Here is a 17,323-nt window from a genome sequence, read left to right as displayed (position 1 = left end):
GTTAGTTGTTTACAAGTCATGTGCAGCACCGGCTGTAAACAAACCTGTTTCTGGCGTAAAGAGGAGGCGGGAGGAGGTGTTTCTACGTAGGAGCTGTAGGGGAGGGGGGGTGGTTTCACGCATGCGCAACATTTGAAAAAGGACAAACAGTCGCTGGATTTCTCATTCCTTGGAAAATCCTCTATACAACCTTTAAACTGCTTTACAGACTGAGACGATCTGACAGCAAGAGGAAGGTTGTCCCACAGTTTTCTGGGCGCTGCCACAGAAAAAGCCTCTGTCACCTCTCGTCTTGAGCCGAGTTTTGGGCTCGACCAACAGGAGCTGGTCTGGTCTCAGGGCTCTGGGCGGAGGACGGAGCTGCAGTAACTCCCTCAAACAGACTGGACCCATAGAGCGACTCTTATTTGTCAGATCCTGTTCTCTGACTTTGCATCATGAGACAAAAATAAGTTTTCGTGCAAAGACAAAAAGCAGAAACTGACACGATCATTATTTGTTTTGACTTTGACTTGTATTTATTCATGCTGTACATACTACACCGCAAATACTTTCACATTAGAGATAATTGAAGTATAATTGAACACAAAGGTTTATTTATTTAATGTGTTGAGACTCTGTGCCAAGGCTGCAACAAAAAGAAGGAGGCGAGAGGTTGGATTTTTAAATAAATTTATGAACTAAATCACAAACAAAACATACACTGTTACTGCCTTTTGTCTTTGCACGAAAACTTATTAGAGCACAGGAACTGACAAATAAGGTCAAAGATCAATTTTGAGCTCAGTATTTGTCGTAATATTTCTGCACATGATAAAGGAGCTCTCAAATACAAACAAAATGACACGACATGAACTCATCTTTGACCAAACATCGTGTTAGATCAGGGTTGTCAAGCTCATTTTGGTCCGGGAGCCGTATCCAACTCAAAGGGGCTGGAAAAAAAAATTGCATATAAACCCCAAAAATAACAATCAGTTCAAATATTTGTGCAGAGAAACACAAATCTATTACAGAAATCTTTTTTAACTGATGAACTCTTTCTTTTACAAAATCTTATAATATTATGAACAACCTGAAACTTTAAGAAAAATGCAATTTCAACACAACATTTTAAAAATAACTTGTATGTAAATAGGAATAAGTCCATTTTTGTTGTAAAATCCTGCACTCGGCTCCACTTTTCTCATGTTGGACATTTTTCTGATGAGGGTGTCACGGTCAACAGTCAAAACGATCGTCCTTTAAGAGCGTTTGGAAAGAGACAAGTCTTCATTTGTGCTGCTCTGGTGGGAGGGGCCACGTACAGAGACGCTGGAGACGCTGCTGTGATAAACACCACAGAAAATTAACAAGATTTTAATAGAAAATATAATTCAAATATTTTAGTAGAAAATCAGCCGAGGGCCAGATTAAAGGTCTTGGAGGGCCGGATCTGGCCCCCGGGCCGTATGTTTGACACCCTTGTGTTACGGCGTTCTGCTTTTGTAGGGCAGTGCTCTGGTTTGTGTTTTAGAAGAGTCTATTGTTTATTTTTTCCTTTTGAAAAAGTGAGTCCTGATGATGGTTTCTGTATGTTGAGAGGTTTTTGAAGAGATCTGATCACAGTTTAAAAATAAACTTGCATAAATAATCAATACAGGGAAATAAATCATGATTATTTCTTGTCGTCTTGTAGCTCCGCCCTAATTATAACCTTCCCATTTCACGCCTGGTCAAACAAAGACTGTCTTGTGTGTTTGTGGGTGTGACTGATGATCTTGGGACTGGTTTTGCTCGTTGGTTTGACTCGATGACTGATTGGATTGATAAACTTGGACAGTTTGCGTTGTATTTTATTTTATTTACATGTACGACATTTATGAGTTCAGTCTGTCCAGGTTCACGTCTTTGTGTAGCTCAGTGTTTTTTGTGCGTTGTCCCTGATAAATAAACTAAACTAAACTGAGCGTTGTCGTCCCCCACAGCGAGCTCGTCCGCCGCGCCCCCGTCTCTGCTGGACGTGGAGGGTCTTCTGGGTTTACCCCCCAGTCTGCTGCAGATGACGGAGGACCAGCTGCCCGGCGCCGCCCTCGCCCCCTTCGTCAGCTTCTCTCCGCCTCTGGACCACGACGACTACCTGTGGAGCCTGGAGGAGCACGAGGGCGTGTCCGACTTCTTCGACTCCTACGACCTGGGCGACCTGCTCAAGAGCTGAACCCCAAAACCAAACCTCCTCTGCAGCTGAACTCTGAGTGTGGAGTCGTTTCAAGCATCAAACTCGTGGAGATCTGTATTTTTGCAAGAAGGTGAAAATGACTTTTAAATTTACATATTTTAACATCGAACTTTCCTTAAGAAGCAGGAAAAATGCATTGGAATTATTCCTTCATTTCATGTTTTTTTATGCAAATGAGACATTTATTAGGTATTTTTGTACAATTAATTTTGTAGGTCGAAAATTTAGTTATTCAAAAAATCTAGGAAAAAAATGTAGGAATGAGAATCTGTGTGTCGTTTGTTCATTCGTTTTTCAATATAAAATCAAAAATAAGAAAATGAAAAGACAACTGTTTTCTTCATTATTTGTCTCCAAAACTAAAATTTAAAAAACAGATAATGATTTGTTTTTTCAGTTTTTGATTTTGTGTTTAAATGAAAAATGGAAAAAACGGATAACGACCGTTTCCCGTTTACGTGACTCTCATGACTGCGACGTCGGACTTTTGCGCCGCGTACGGACTGAACCAGGACTGATCCAGGTCCGGGATCAGACCAGGACCAGACCGGGACCAGACCAGGACCAGAGTGGGACTGAGACCAGGACCAGACCGGGACTGAGACCAGAACCATAGCAGACTCTGTGCTTTGACTTCGAGCCTCCGCAGGGTCCGAGCTCCGGCCCTGCCCTGGGCTCTGAGCCTCCAGACTGGTCCTGGTCTGGTCCCAGTCTGGTCTCAGTCTGGTCTTGGTCTGGTTTCGGTCTGGTCCCGGTCTGATCCTGGTCTGGTCTCGGTCTCAGTCCCGGTCTGATCCTGGTCTGGTCCCGGTCTGGTCCCAGTCTGATCCCGGTCTGGTCTCAGTCTCAGTCAAGCTCTGATCCCAGTCTTGGTCCTGGTCTGGTCTCGGACTCAGTCCCGGTCTGATCCCGGTCTGGTCTCGGTCTCAGTCCCGGTCTGGTCCCGGTCTCGGTCTCGATGTCGGTCCCGGTCTGGTCCTGGCCTGGTCTGGGTCTCAGTCCCGCTTTGGTCCCTGCCTGGTCCCAGTCTGGTCTCGGTCTCAGTCCCGGTCTGATCCCGGTCTGATCCCGGTCTGATCCCGGTCTTGGTCCTGGTCTCGGTCTCGATCTCAGTCCCAGTCTGGTCCTGGTCTCGGTCCTGGTCTTGGTCTCAGTCCCGGTCTGGTCCCGGTCTGGTCCGGTCTGGTCCCGGTCTGGTCCTGGTCTGGTCCGGGACCTGGATCAGTCCTGGTTCAGTCCAACATCACAGTCAGGAGAGTCACGTAAACAAACGCCACGTCACCGTTTTTTCTCCATTCTTCATTTAAACACAAAACCAAAAACTGAAAAAAACTCATCATGATCTGTTTTTTTTTTTTAATTTTGTTTTTGGACACAAATAACAAAGAAATCAGTTGTTTATTCATTTTCTTATTTTTGGTTTTATATTGAAAAACAAACGACACGCGGGTTAATTAATGACGTTTCCTTCAGGAGCCGTTCTTCAGTAGATTGTTGTACAAGAGCGAGTATTTTCCTCTTTAATTATTTTTGTACTTAAATGTACAAAGTTGAAAATCTAAACACCTTCCATATCGGAGTTTGGACGAGGGCCGATAAACTATTTTACAGATTATTTTGTAAAGAGAAGCTCAGTTGCCTTCACACACTAAAGCCATGTTTGTTTCTCCTGTGAATATTTGTACATAGATTTGAAGATCGTTGTAGAATTGGGATTTGTGTTTAGATTTGCTCAGACTGTTAAATTATTATTCTTTTATATAAACTGCGAGGATTTTCAGCAGGAGTTTTAATACGAGCAGTTCTTCTTTGAGCCAGCAGGGGGCGGTCGTGTATAATTCAGCTTTAACGGGCTCAGGGTTTTTCTTCTTCATCGTCGATTGAACCGAACTGTGACGTGTTTTTGAGGAGAAAAATAATCCGTTTTTGAGCGGACGCCTCGTGATCGCGCACAGACCGAAAAGGAGCGACTTAAAGCTGCACTACGGAACTTTTCTTATTCTGAATCAATGAGTGAGTGCTCCAAAACCAGTGTCGGGAAGGTGACTTTTAAAATGTAATCCCCTACAGATTACAGATTACACACACCAAAATGTAGTTTGTAACAGAATCCATTAAATTACTTAAAGTGAGTAATGTAATCTGATTACTTTGGATTACTTGATTTGCTGTAGAGAAACAAAGACGAGGAAATCTTCACATAAGAAGTTTTGTTTGATAAAAGAAAATAAAAAGTCCAGATTTACTGAACCAAATTAAAAATATTATTGATAGAAGAAGAAGAAACACGTCCACACAGCAGGATTTAGTCCTGTTAAATCCTGTTTTAGACCTGGTTTAGACCTGGTTTAGACCTGGTTTAGTCCTGGTTTAGTCCTGGTTTAGTCCTGGTTTTAGTCCTGGTTTAGATCTAGTTTAGACCTGGTTTAGACCTGTTTTAGTCCTGGTTTAGTCCTGGTTTAGTCCTGGTTTAGTCCTGGTTTTAGACCTGGTTTAGATCCAGTTTAGACCTGGTTTTAGACCTGGTTTAGTCCTGGTTTTAGACCTGGTTTAGATCTAGTTTAGACCTACTTTAGACCCGGTTTTAGTCCTGGTTAAGTCCTGGTTTAGACCTGGTTTCAATCTAGTTTAGATCTAGTTTAGTCCTGGTTTAGTGGTTTAGTCCTGGTTTTAGACCTGGTTTAGATCTAGTTTAGACCTGGTTTTAGTCCTGGTTTAGTCCTGGTTAAGTCCTGGTTTAGACCTGGTTTCAATCTAGTTTAGATCTAGTTTAGACCTGGTTTTAGTCCTGGTTTATTTTCCAGCAATGAGTGGAATTACTCAAGAAAAAAAAAAAAAAAAAAGGGATTTAGCCCAAAATGTGAAAACAGGAAAATCCCTCTGTTTAATCCATTTACTTCCAACAAAGTAACTGTAATCCAATTCCCACTCACTGAAACAGTAACTGTAACCGAATACAGTTACTCATCATTTGTACTCTGATTACTCTGGTACATGTAATCTGTTACTCCCCGACACTGTCCACAATACGGCATTAAGTTTATTTATCTAAGTGCAGTTTTTCAGTTACAGATGTTTTCAGAAAACTTTTGAAATCGAAGAAACAAGTGACGTTTTCTACAGTTTTTACTATTTTTCTGTGAATCAAACTTGACTGAATTTGATCAAGGAGAGTTAGAATAAAACACGCGTCAAGAATCTCGGACTTCGGTCATCGCGCAAATTCATACTGCGAAGGATTTTTCCGGATGCGTCTATTGTCAAAGTCGATCTTTTCAAGTCTTTTGAACCATTTCACTTTTGTTTCTGGTTCTGATATTGTCGTATTTTAGTTTTGGGATTCGGACGTCGTTAATTGTTGTGGTTGTTGTTTGTTCTAACAGCTTAAAACGACTCGAGAAATTTGTTTGCGAACTTCATAAACGCAAAAGTGAATCAGATGTGTGTGACTCAAACCTCCGTTCAAACTGTTTCTCTTCCCAACGGAATTGAAAAATAGTGAAAGGTGAAGGTGATGGGCAGGATTGATCCACAGGAAGAACCAAAAAGGAAACATTTGTCTGACTAAATCATCCTGAGTTTACAGAGAACATTTTGTATGTGGAGCGACAACAAAACAAAATCCGGTTTGTTAATGTAGAGGAGCAGAAGACAAACAGACTGAGCTGCACTTTCTTGTTCTTGTGGTTTTACAGAAACATCACGTCTTGGTCTTTGCAGTGGAAGGTGTTTCTTGGTGAACAGTTGGAGTCTTTCACTTTGGCGTTGACTTTTTAAATTCGTAAACAAAGTTGAGCGACGGATCGGGATTTTGTTCTGTCGTCGCTCCACATACAAAATGTTCTCTGCAAATTTGGGATGATTCTTAGACAAACGTACCTGATTTTTACTATTTTAAAACTGTAAAACACTAAAAACACTAAAGCAAAATCTGGATCCCTCACTCAACCTCGGTTACAAATTTAGTTACGAGTTTGTCTTCTGCTCCTCTCGATTAACAAACGGGTTTTTGCTTTGATGGTTCTCCACATACAAAATGTTCTCTGCAGACAAATGTTTCCTTTTTGGTTCTTCCTGTGGATCAATCCTGCCCATCACCTTCACCTTTCACTATTTTTCAATTCCGTTGGGAAGAGAAACAGTTTGAACGGAGGTTTGAGTCACACACATCTGATTCACTTTTGCGTTTATGAAGTTCACAAACAAATTTCTCGAGTCGTTTTCCGCTGTTAGAACATCAACAACCACAACAATTAACGACGTCCGAATCCCAAAACTAAAATACGACAATATCAGAACCAGAAACAAAAGTGAAATGGTTCAAAAGACTCGAAAAGATCGACTTTGACAATAGACACGTCCCACTGGGAAAACAAACATGGAGGTTTGATTTGATTCTCACTTTTTTCGGAAAATCCTTCCCAGTATGAATTGCGCAAAGACCGGAACTCCGAGATTTTTGATGCTTCTGTCCAGCGTTGCCATCGAATAGACTTTGGTTTTTGAATCAACTGCTACAGACGCACACATTACAAACTTCTAATGTTTTTTAATAACTTATCTCAGTTTTTTCAAATGAACTAAGGGAAACACATTCTCTTTTGGTGCTAACTGTTTCGATTTGAAGCTTTCTACACATTTTTTACGGAATAATGTCCAAAAATGTGACTGGACCACACTTCCCCGGGTCCTGAAACCTCAGTCTGACCTCTGAGCCTGGTCCCTGTGACTCACCGGCAGCTTCTGTCTTTGTCTCTCTACAATCGTGTTTTATATTTTTTTGTCGAACATGGAACTGATTTTGTATTTCCAACAATGAGCAGAAAGTCTTAAAGGTTTTAAATCGCGCAAAACCGATTCTTCTGAGTTTTTAGACGGGTTTTAATGTCGTTCCCTCGTCGAAAACAAACCTGGACTTGTGTTTTGTTTCAGATGTTTGAGTAACTCTTTATTATTATTCTGTTTACGTCTCCAGATCCTCTGTTCCATGTTTTGTTGCTTTCGTTTTTCGCGTGATTTTCTATTCGAGTTTCGCTCTTCCTCAACTCCCAGGATCATTTTCTACGACGGAGTACAAGGGTCAGATAAACAAAAATGATGCTGGCGCGACGAGAATAAAGTCAATAATTTTACAGAAATAAAGTCGCAATTTTACAAGAATAAAGTCAAAGTCAAAATAAAGTTGTAATATTATGAGAATAAAGTCGTAATATTATGGAAAAATTATAAACTCAAAGTCAAAGTGAAAAATGCGGCAGAAGAAGTTTAATCCGTGTGTCGTTCGTTCATTCGTTTTTCAATATAAAACCAAAAATAAGAAAATGAAAAAACAACAATTTTCTTCATTTGCGCCTCCGGACTGAACCAGGACTAAACCAGGTCCGGGACTAAGACCAGGATGTAGTCTGGGACCAAGACTGAGACCGGGATCAGACCAGAACTGAGACCAGGATTGAGACGACCAGGACTGAGGCCGGGACTAGACCAGGACCAGACCGTTACACCAGGGACCAGACCGGGACTGAAAACAGTTTAGTCCTGGTTCAGTGCTGGTTCAGTCCTGGTTCAGTCCTGGTTCAGTCCTGGTTTAGTCCTGGTTCAGTCCTGGTTCAGTCCTGGTTCAGTCCGTATGCGGCGCGATATTCCCGCATCGCATTTTAAAGTCACGGAAACGCCATTTCCCATTTCCGTGACTTAAACCAGGACTGAACCATTTTCAGTCCTGATCTGGTCCCTGTCTCAGTCCCAGCCTCAGTCCCGGTCTGGTCCTGGTCTGGCGCCGGCCTCAGTCCTTGTCTGGTCCCGGTCTCAGTCCCGGTCTCAGTCCCGGTCTGACGCTGGCCTCACTCCTTGTCTGGTCCCGGTCTCAATCCTGGTCTTAGTTCTGGTTTGGTTCCGGACCTGGTTCAGTCCTGGTTCAGTTCTGGTTTAGTCCTGGTTTAGTCCTGGTTCAGTCCTGGTTCAGTCCTGGTTCAGTCCGTACGCGGCGCAATAGTCCCGCATTCCATTTTAAAGTCACGGAAACAGCATTTCCCATTTCTGTGACTTAAACCAGGACTAAACCAGGACTAAACCATTTTCAGTCCTGGTCTGGCGCCGGCCTCAGTCCTTGTCTGGTCCCGGTCTCAATCCTGGTCTTAGTTCTGGTTTGGTTCTGGACCTGGTTTAGTCCTGATTCAGTCCTGGTTCAGAACGACACACAGATTCTTCTCTTTTACAAAATGCTCCAGATTCTCCAGATTCTCCAGCCTCAGACTCATCCAGACTTTCCGAGCAGCCGATTTTCTCCTAATATTAGGAATTTATTTTGACTACAACTTTATTCTCATAAAATTGCGACTTTATTCCTGTAAAATTACGATTTTATTCTCGTAAAATTGCGACTTTATTCCTGTAAAATTATGACTTTAATGTCGAAATGTTACGACTTTATTCTCGTAGCGCCGGCATCTTTTATTTTTTTATCTGACCCTTATACTCCGTCGTAATTTTCGTTCAAACCGCGTCAACAGAACCGAACCGACTCAAACTCCGGCTCGTTTGTTTTCGTCTTTGCTCGTGTCGGCGGAGATAAGCTAAGTGACCTGTCCTGTAAACTTGAAGCGTGTGCGTGTTTTACGGGTGTCGATAGTTCAGATTTTTTGTAGTGATGATTTTACACTGAGACTTTTTTTTTTTTTTTTTTTTTTGTGCATAACTCGTGATTTGTATTTATACACGTTTTGAATGTTTTGAGTTGACGTGCGCCTCGGACCGACGGCGTTTGGTTTTGATTGACATGCAGCACTTAACGTTGTGGTGATATTTGTGTGGCCTGTTTTGAAATGATGTTTGGAATAAATTCTGAAGCCATAATCGCCATGGAGTTTGTCGTTTCTTCATTTTACATCCAGTGCGTTTACTTTTTTCAATCGTGGTCCGTGTAGAATGAAAAACAATCAAATTAAAATAAAATAGTTTGTTATTTTCTAACTGTTCCCACCTGAGGATGTGGCTCCTATATTAGGGATTTAATTCCTGGTAAAATGAAAAGAAAATACAATCAAACTAAAATAAAATAAAATGACAAAATAAAAAACTAAACCAAACAAAAAATTAAATAAAAATGAAATGAAATGAAAATAAAAATAAAATAAAACTACACTAAACTAAAAAAAAATAAAATAAAATAAAATAAAAATTTTAATTAAAATTAAATTAAATTAAATGAACTATCTAAATTTAAATAAAATTTAATTAAAATAAAGTTAAATTTAATTTAATTTAACTAAAATAAAATAAAACTAAATAAAATAAAAGTAAAATAAACTAAACTAAATTAAAATAAAATGATAAATGAAAATAAAAACTAAACTAAACTAACTTAAAATAAATAACAAAATAAAAAATAAACTAAACCAAACAAAAATAAATAAATAAAATAAGACTCAAATGAAAATAAATAAATCAAATTAAAATAAAATAAAATGAACTATCTAAATTAAAAGTAAATAAAATTTAAATAAAGTAAAATAAATAAAAAATAAAATAAATTAAAATAAAAATAAAAATTTTATAAAACTAACATGAAAATTAAATAAATAAATAAAATAAAATGAACTATCTAAATTAAAATAAAGTAAAATAAATAAAAATAAAAATAAATTGAAATAAAATAAAAAAGTAAACTAAACTAACATAAAAAAATAAATAAATAATGAAATGCTCTGGAATAGTTTTGTTGGGCGTCCGTCATGCAAATGGAGCAGAACAATGAACGAGGGAGTGGGGGGGGGGGGGGTCACCTGATCTCAGCAGAAGTAAAGCTGAGTCAACAAAAGGAGCGAGGAGAGACGAGCGGAAGGAGGGATCAACGGAGAGAGACAGGAGCTGGAGGAGGAGTGGAGGAAGAAGAATGACAGAGGACAGAAAGGATGAAAGAAAAAAGCGAGGTGAAAGAGCAAGGAAGGAAGGAAGGGAGGAGAGGAAAGGAGAGGAGAGTAAGAGAGCGAAAAGGTGGAGACGAGGAGGGTGAAAGAGGAAAGAAAATATTGAGAAGAGGTAAAGCAAACAGAGGGATGAAAGAGGAGATAAAGGATGAGAGGAGGAGAGGGGTGAGAAAGACAAACTGTAAGGGAGAAGAGAGGAAGGGGGTGAAAAAGAAGGCGAGAGGAAAGAGAGAATGAGACGAGTTTAAAAGGACGGAAAGAGGAGATAAAGGAATAAAAAGTCTGAGGAAGGAGAGGAAATGTGAAAAAGTGAAAAAAGGAGACGAGGAGGGTGAAAGAGAAGAAGAACAGAGGGATAAATGACAAGATAAAGGAAGAGAAGAAGAGGAAAGAGAAGAGAGAATGTTGAGAAGAGAGAAAGCGAGAAGAGGGATGAAAGAAAGGAGAGAAGGTTGAGAAAGATGAGTGGAGAATGAGACGGGTTTAAAAGGACGGAAAGAGGAGATAAAGGAATAAAAAAAAGTCTGGGGAAGGAGAGGAAATGTGAAAGAGTGAAAAAAGGAGACGAGGAGAAGAAGAACAGAGGGATAAATGACAAGATAAAGGAAGAGAAGAAGAGGAAAGAGAAGAGAGAAAGCGAGAAGAGGGATGAAAAAAGAGGAGATAAAGGAAGGGAAAGAGGAGAGAAGGTTGAGAAAGACGAGTGGAAAGCGTGAGAGGAGAGAAAGAGAGACCGAGGATGAGGAGAAAACAAGAGAAGAGAGGAAGGGGTGAAAAAGAAGGCGAGAGGAAAGAGAGAATGAGACGAGTTTAAAAGGACGGAAAGAGGAGATAAAGGAATAAAAAGTCTGAGGAAGGAGAGGAAATGTGAAAGAGTGAAAAAAGGAGACGAGGAGAAGAAGAACAGAGGGATAAACGACAAGATAAAGGAAGGGAAGAAGGGGAAAGAGAAGAGAGAATGTTGAGAAGAGAGAAAGCGAGCAGAGGGAAGAAAGAAAGGAGATAAAGGAATAAAAAGTCTGAGGAAGTAGAGGAAAGGTGAAAGAGTGAAAAAAGGAGACGTGAAAGAGGAGAGAGAAGAAGAACAGAGGGATAAACGACAAGATAAAGGAAGGGAAGAAGAGAGAAAGCGAGAAGAGGGATGAAAAAAGAGGAGATAAAGGAAGGGAAAGAGGAGAGAAGGTTGAGAAAGACGAGTGGAAAGCGTGAGAGGAGAGAAAGAGAGACCGAGGATGAGGAGAAAACAAGAGAAGAGAGGAAGGGGTGAAAAAGAAGGCGAGAGGAAAGAGAGAATGAGACGAGTTTAAAAGGACGGAAAGAGGAGATAAAGGAATAAAAAGTCTGAGAAAGGAGAGGAAATGTGAAAGAGTGAAAAAAGGAGAAGGAAGAGAAGAAGAGGAAAGAGAAGAGAGAATCTTGAGAAGAGGGATGAAAAAAAGAGGAGATAAAGGAAGGGAAAGAGGAGAAAAGGGTGAGAAAGAAGTGAAAGAGAGACCCAGGATGAGGAGAAAACGGGAGAAGAGGAGGAAGGAGGTGAAACGCAGAGGCCTTGAGGAAGAGCGAAAGAGGAGGAAAAGATTTGAGAGAAGAGAAAGAGAGAAATGAAGGATGAAAATAAGAAAATAAGAGTAAAGGGGAGAGAAGAGGGAAGGAGGGAGGGAGGATGAAAAATGAGGTAAAGGCTGAAGAGAAGGGGAGAGGAGGAGGAGAGAGAGAAAAGGTGGGGGTCTGCTGGGAAAGAGCGACGCCGCCATCCACAACCCGACCTGTTCCCGGAAGACGAGATCGTCCCGTGCGTCACTCGAGAAGAACGAGAGAGAGAGAGAGAGAGAGAGAGAGAGAGAGAGAGCAGAGAGAGAGAGAAAGAGAGAGAGCGAGCGCCGATCTCAACCAGACCCCAAAAAACCTCTTCCCCGAACTCGAACTCTCACCAGAACTGTTTAACTGTTTAACTGTTTCTCTTTCTCTTGGTTGGGAAAGTGTTTAGAAACTCATCATGGTTTGGACTTAAATCCGGACTCTAAAGCACAGGTGTCAAACATAAGGCCCGGGGGCCAGATCCGGCCCTCCAAGACCTTTAATGTGGCCCTTGGGTGATTTTCTACTAAAATATTTTAATTATATTTTCTATTAAAATCTTGTTAATTTTCTGTGGTGTTTATCACAGCAGCGTCTCCAGCGTCTCTGTACGTGGCCCCTCCCACCAGAGCAGCACAAATGAAGACTTGTCTCTTTCCAAACGCTCTTAAAGGACGATCGTTTTGACTGTTGACCGTGACACCCTCATCAGAAAAATGTCCAACATGAGAAAAATGGAGCCGAGTGCAGGATTTTACAACAAAAATTGACTTATTCCTGTTTACAGACAAGTTCATGTTCAAACATTGTGTTGAAATTACATTTTTCTTAAAGTTTCAGGTTGTTCATAATATTATAACATTTTGTAAAAGAAACAGTTCATTAATTCAAAAAGATTTCTGTAATAGATTTGTGTTTCTCTGCACAAATATTTGAACTTATTGTTATTTTTGGGGTTTATATGACATGAGTTTTCTGATCCGGCCCCTTTGGGATCAAAGTAGGTTGGATTCAGCCCCCGGACCAAAATGAGTTTGACACCCCTGCACTAGACGGTTTCTAAGCTCCGCAGAAGTTGTAGATGATGCACGAACTAATCATCTGTGACGTCATGACGTCAAACTTGTGCTGTTCCACAAAAGGAACCCAGACAGACGCGACAACAGGAAACAAAACATCGAGATGTAGACGAAGACAGACATTCTGAAGCCGTGTGTCATTCGTTCATTCATTTTTTCAATATAAAACCAAAAATAAGAAAACGAAAAAACAACAGTTTTCTTCATTATTTGTCTCCAAAACCAAAATGAAAAAACGGATAATGATTAGTTTTTTCAGTTTTCAATTTTGTGTTTAAATGAAGAATGGAAAAAACGGATAACGACCGTTTCCCGTTTACGTGACTTCAGTGACTGCGATGCCGAACTTTTGCACCGGGTACGAACTGAACTAGGATGGATCCAGGTCCGAGACCAGAGCGGGACCAGAGCGGGACCAGGGTGGACTCCGAGCTTTGACTCCGAGCCTCCGCGGGGTCCGAGCCTCAGCTTCGAGCTCCGGTCCTGCCGTGGGCTCTGAGCCTCCGGTCTGATCCCGGTCTGGTCCTGGTCTTGTCCCGGTCTTGTTCCGGTCTTGTCTCGGTCTGGTCCTGGTCTTGTCTCGGTCTCAGGCCCGCTCTGGTCCCGGTCTGGTCCCAGTCTCAGTAGCGCTCTGGTCTCGGACCTGGTCCATTTGAACCAAAAGCTCTTAGTTTGGTTCGTTTTCGTTGTGTGAAAGCGTCAGTTTGATGTTTTGCTCCACCTCGGAACCAGCCGTGGTTCTTGAGTGTGGAGGACTGGAGCAGCCCGTCCGGACCTGTAGTCCACAGAACATTCTCACTTTCCCCACACGGAACCAGCGCACAGACGATGACACAGAACCGCTCGGACCACTGGTCTCGGTCTCAGTTCCACTCTAGTCCCGGTCTGGTCTCGGACCTGGTTCAGTTCGTACCCGGTGCAAAAGTTCAGCATCGCAGTCACTGAAGTCACGTAAACGGGAAACGGTTGTTATCCGTTTTTTCCATTCTTCATTTAAACACAAAATCGAAAACTGAAAAAACTAATCATTATCCGTTTTTTCATTTTGGTTTTGGAGACAAATAATGAAGAAAACTGTTGTTTTTTCGTTTTCTTATTTTTGGTTTTATATTGAAAAACGAATGAACGAATGACACACGGATTATTCTGTGTTGGCGACGATTCCCGAGATCGAGGATTAAAAGACGGAACAAAGAGAATGTTTGTTGAATTTTATCTCGGGGAAAGACGTTATTGTTCTTCTTCCTGCGGGATTTGGAGCATTTCATACATCACGACCAAACAGCAGCGATTGGTTAAATAAAAAAAGTCCCCGCCTACTGTCAAGCGAACGAATCCTAATGCTGCAAAGTCACACAGTTTCCACAAAGTGAAACCAGCGGATGAATCCCCCTACTGTAAAAGATGTTTGTTTGTGTGTGTGAAGTTTGAATGATTCTTAAAACACAGCGAGTTTAGTGCCTGATGGAGAAAATGTTTTTTATAGTTTTTTTTCCAGTGGCAGAGTGGTTAGCCCTCCTCTTTGTCCCTCGCGCTGGTGGAATGTGCATGTTTTCTATGTTTGACCTACTTATTTTATCATTCAAACACGATGCTGCACAACAGCTTCAGCTTCTGTTGGTCGTCCTCTGCAGATATTTGGATGTTTGTGTCAGTGTCAAATATCTGAAAGTTTTTATTGGAGAAAACAAAATAAATATTTGACCGAAGTTTGATGTAAACCGTACAAAACAAAAAGTCGCCATTATTCAGTTAGTCCGTAAATGAAATGGAAAATCTTTTACAAGCTCGTTTACGTCTCGCGCCAAGTTACACTTCAGAACTTTTAACCCGTCCGAGCCTCCGGCAGCTGCAGATCCTCAAGTCCCTGTGTCTGTTCCAAAGTCCAGACTCCGGACGAAAGTGTTGGGAGTCTTTTCAGTCCGGGATTTGGAACGACCTGCCTGAGGAGAAAAGACTCGCACCATCAACTTTACCAACTTTTAAATCACTTCTTAAGACTCATTTTGATCGGTTGGCGTCGTGTGACTGGTTTTGAACTTGATTTTAGTCCTAATTTCTTTATTGTTTATTGGATTTCTTGGATTGTTTCCATCATTGTCTGTTTTTGTGCTTTCTGTTTGCTATTTTTATGCTTTTTGTATTGTTCTTTGTTGCTTGTACAGCACTTTGTAAACCTTGTTTTTAAAAGTGTTTGATAAATAAAGATAGTAGTAGTATTTTATTTGTATTATTTTATTATTTATTATTATTTTGTATTATTTTATTATTTATTTTTATTATTATTTTATTATTTTTTTTATTTTTTATTATTTTTATTTTTATTATTTTTTTATTATTTTTATTATAATTTTTATAATTTTTATTATAATTATACATCCAAATTGCACCATCTTAAAAAGAAAAACAAATAGAACTAGTTCATTTGAAACAGTTTGCAGTGGACCAAACTTATTCACCATTTACTTTTTGTATTCTGAGCGTCTTAATTATTCACCACGATGAGTTTATAAACACTTTCCAAAACTCTCAGAGCCCAGACAAATGTTTCTGAGACACACGAGGGAAAAACAGGTCTCGTTTTTCACCCTGGAGTCAGTAAAACAATCTCCAGACGCGGCAGAAGCGGCAGAACCTCTGAGCGCCACCGGGGGCAGTGTTCAGTCTTCAGAGGAAGAATCGAGGGCACGAGGACACAGCGGGGGGCCCCTGACCTGCTTTAAACGGGCCCCTCATTGTCTGTGGTGTAAAGTTGGAGCGTTAAAAGTTTTGTCACTGTGGGAAAAGCAGAAGAACCTGACATGTGTGTATCTCTTTGCCTGCACAGTCTGGGAGTTACTTGGATTTAGAGATAAAACTATAATTACTTCAGTGGATCTGATCGCTCAATCAATCATGTTCACGTCGAGAGCGGGATTCAAACTGTCAACCTTCGGATCAGAGAACCAAAGCTCGACCGACTGATAAAGTAGAACAAACACAAGACGACATCAACATCCGAATCTTTTATTTTGCGGATGATAACAGGTTTAAGAATGCACCTTCTCCACGTCAGAGCATAAACACAGGGAGAGCTGATCTGACTCACTCGTTTGGTGCTTCCTTCACTTTACAAACTGATTCTAAACACATTTAAAACTCACACGTTGGTCTCAGGACTCTGTGCTCGGGAATTTTCAGTTTGACCCTTAAACGTGGGTGATGTGAGTCCATTGTCCCGACGTCGTCACCCTCTCCTGTTTCAGCCCCTCGCTGCGCCTCTGAGCGCGGTGTGGCTCTCGGACCAGTGTGGCTCCGAGCAGAGTGTGTGTGTGTGTGTGTGTGTGTGTGTGTGTGTGTGTGTGTGTGCTGTGTGTGTGTGTGTGTGTGTGTGTGTGTGTCTGTGTGTGTGTGGGGCTCTGTGTGTGTGTGTGTGTGTGTGTGTGTGTGTGTGTGTGTGTGTGTGTGCTGTGTGTGTGTGTGTGTGTGTGTGTGTGTGTGTGCTCTGTGTGTGTGTGTGTGTGTGTGTGTGTGTGTCTCTGTGTGTGTGTGTGTGTGTGTGCTCTGTGTGTGTGTGTGTGTGTGTGTGCTCTGTGTGTGTGGCTCTGTGTGTGTGTGTGTGTGTGTGTGTGTGTGTGCTCTGTGTGTGTGTGTGTGTGTGTGGCTCTCTGTGTGTGTGTGTGGCTCAGTGTGTGCTCTCTGTGTGTGTGTGTGTGCAGTGTGTGTATGTGTGTGTGTGTGTGTGTGTGTGTGTGTCTGAGTGTGGCTCTGCACAAACCGGTCTGTTTAGTGTGAACAAGCACAGACGTCTGTGTATGAATAATAAGAGTCACAATGCATTTGTTTATTTAGCAAACTACTGCTGCAGTCACAGCTGCAATCACTACTGAGTACTACTGTGTACTACTGTGTACTACTGAACACTACTGTGTACTACTGAACACTACTGTGTACTACTGAACACTACTACTGAACACTACTGTGTACTACTGAACACTACTGACTACTGACTACTGTGTACTACTGAACACTACTGTGTACTACTGTGTACTACTGAACACTACTGTGTACTACTGAACACTACTGTGTACTACTGAACACTACTGTGTACTACTGTACTGTACTACTGAACACTACTGTGTACTACTGAACACTACTACTACTGTGTGTACTACTGAACACTACTGTGTAACTGACTACTGTGTACTACTACAACTACTTTGAAACTGTGTCTCAGATGACATGGCCCTGACCTGTGGGGTGCCTCAGGGGTCAATCCTGGGCCCCCTGTTGTTCAATCTCTACATGCTGCCATTAGGCCAGTTAATAAGCAGCAATAACGTGTCCTACCACAATTATGCAGACGACACTCAGATCTACGTCTCTCTGGCAGCAGGAGACTATGGACCAGTGGAGTCACTTGGTCACTTCATCCAACAGATCAGTGTGTGGATGCAAAACAACTTTCTCCAGCTAAACTCTGACAAGACTGAAGTCATAGTGTTTGGTCCACAGAAACAAAGGGACAGTGTCAGCATCAC

At 41.3% G+C, this 17,323-nt stretch overlaps 1 protein-coding gene across 3 annotated transcripts in view; it reads left to right on the top strand.

The window, feature by feature from the left end:
* e2f2 (E2F transcription factor 2) overlaps window positions 1-17,323 on the top strand; it is a 66,467-nt gene that overhangs the window by 40,547 nt on the left and 8,597 nt on the right. For 2 of the 3 annotated variants that reach the window (XM_055158878.1, XM_055158867.1), the window contains exon 8: window positions 1,968-2,687. In XM_055158878.1, the coding sequence (XP_055014853.1) occupies window positions 1,968-2,197 (230 nt within the window). In that variant the 3' untranslated portion in view covers window positions 2,198-2,687. Of the gene's footprint in view, window positions 1-1,967; window positions 2,688-17,323 lie in introns of those variants that run through there. The other variant, XR_008632897.1, reaches the window with a different exon arrangement.

Source organism: Boleophthalmus pectinirostris, unplaced genomic scaffold (genome assembly GCF_026225935.1).
Source record: "Boleophthalmus pectinirostris isolate CB_2022bp ecotype Guang Dong unplaced genomic scaffold, ASM2622593v1 HiC_scaffold_10, whole genome shotgun sequence".
Taxonomy (NCBI): Eukaryota; Metazoa; Chordata; class Actinopteri; order Gobiiformes; family Gobiidae; genus Boleophthalmus; species Boleophthalmus pectinirostris.
Note: the sequence above shows the minus strand (reverse complement) of the source record. Positions and strands in the feature narration are given on the sequence as shown.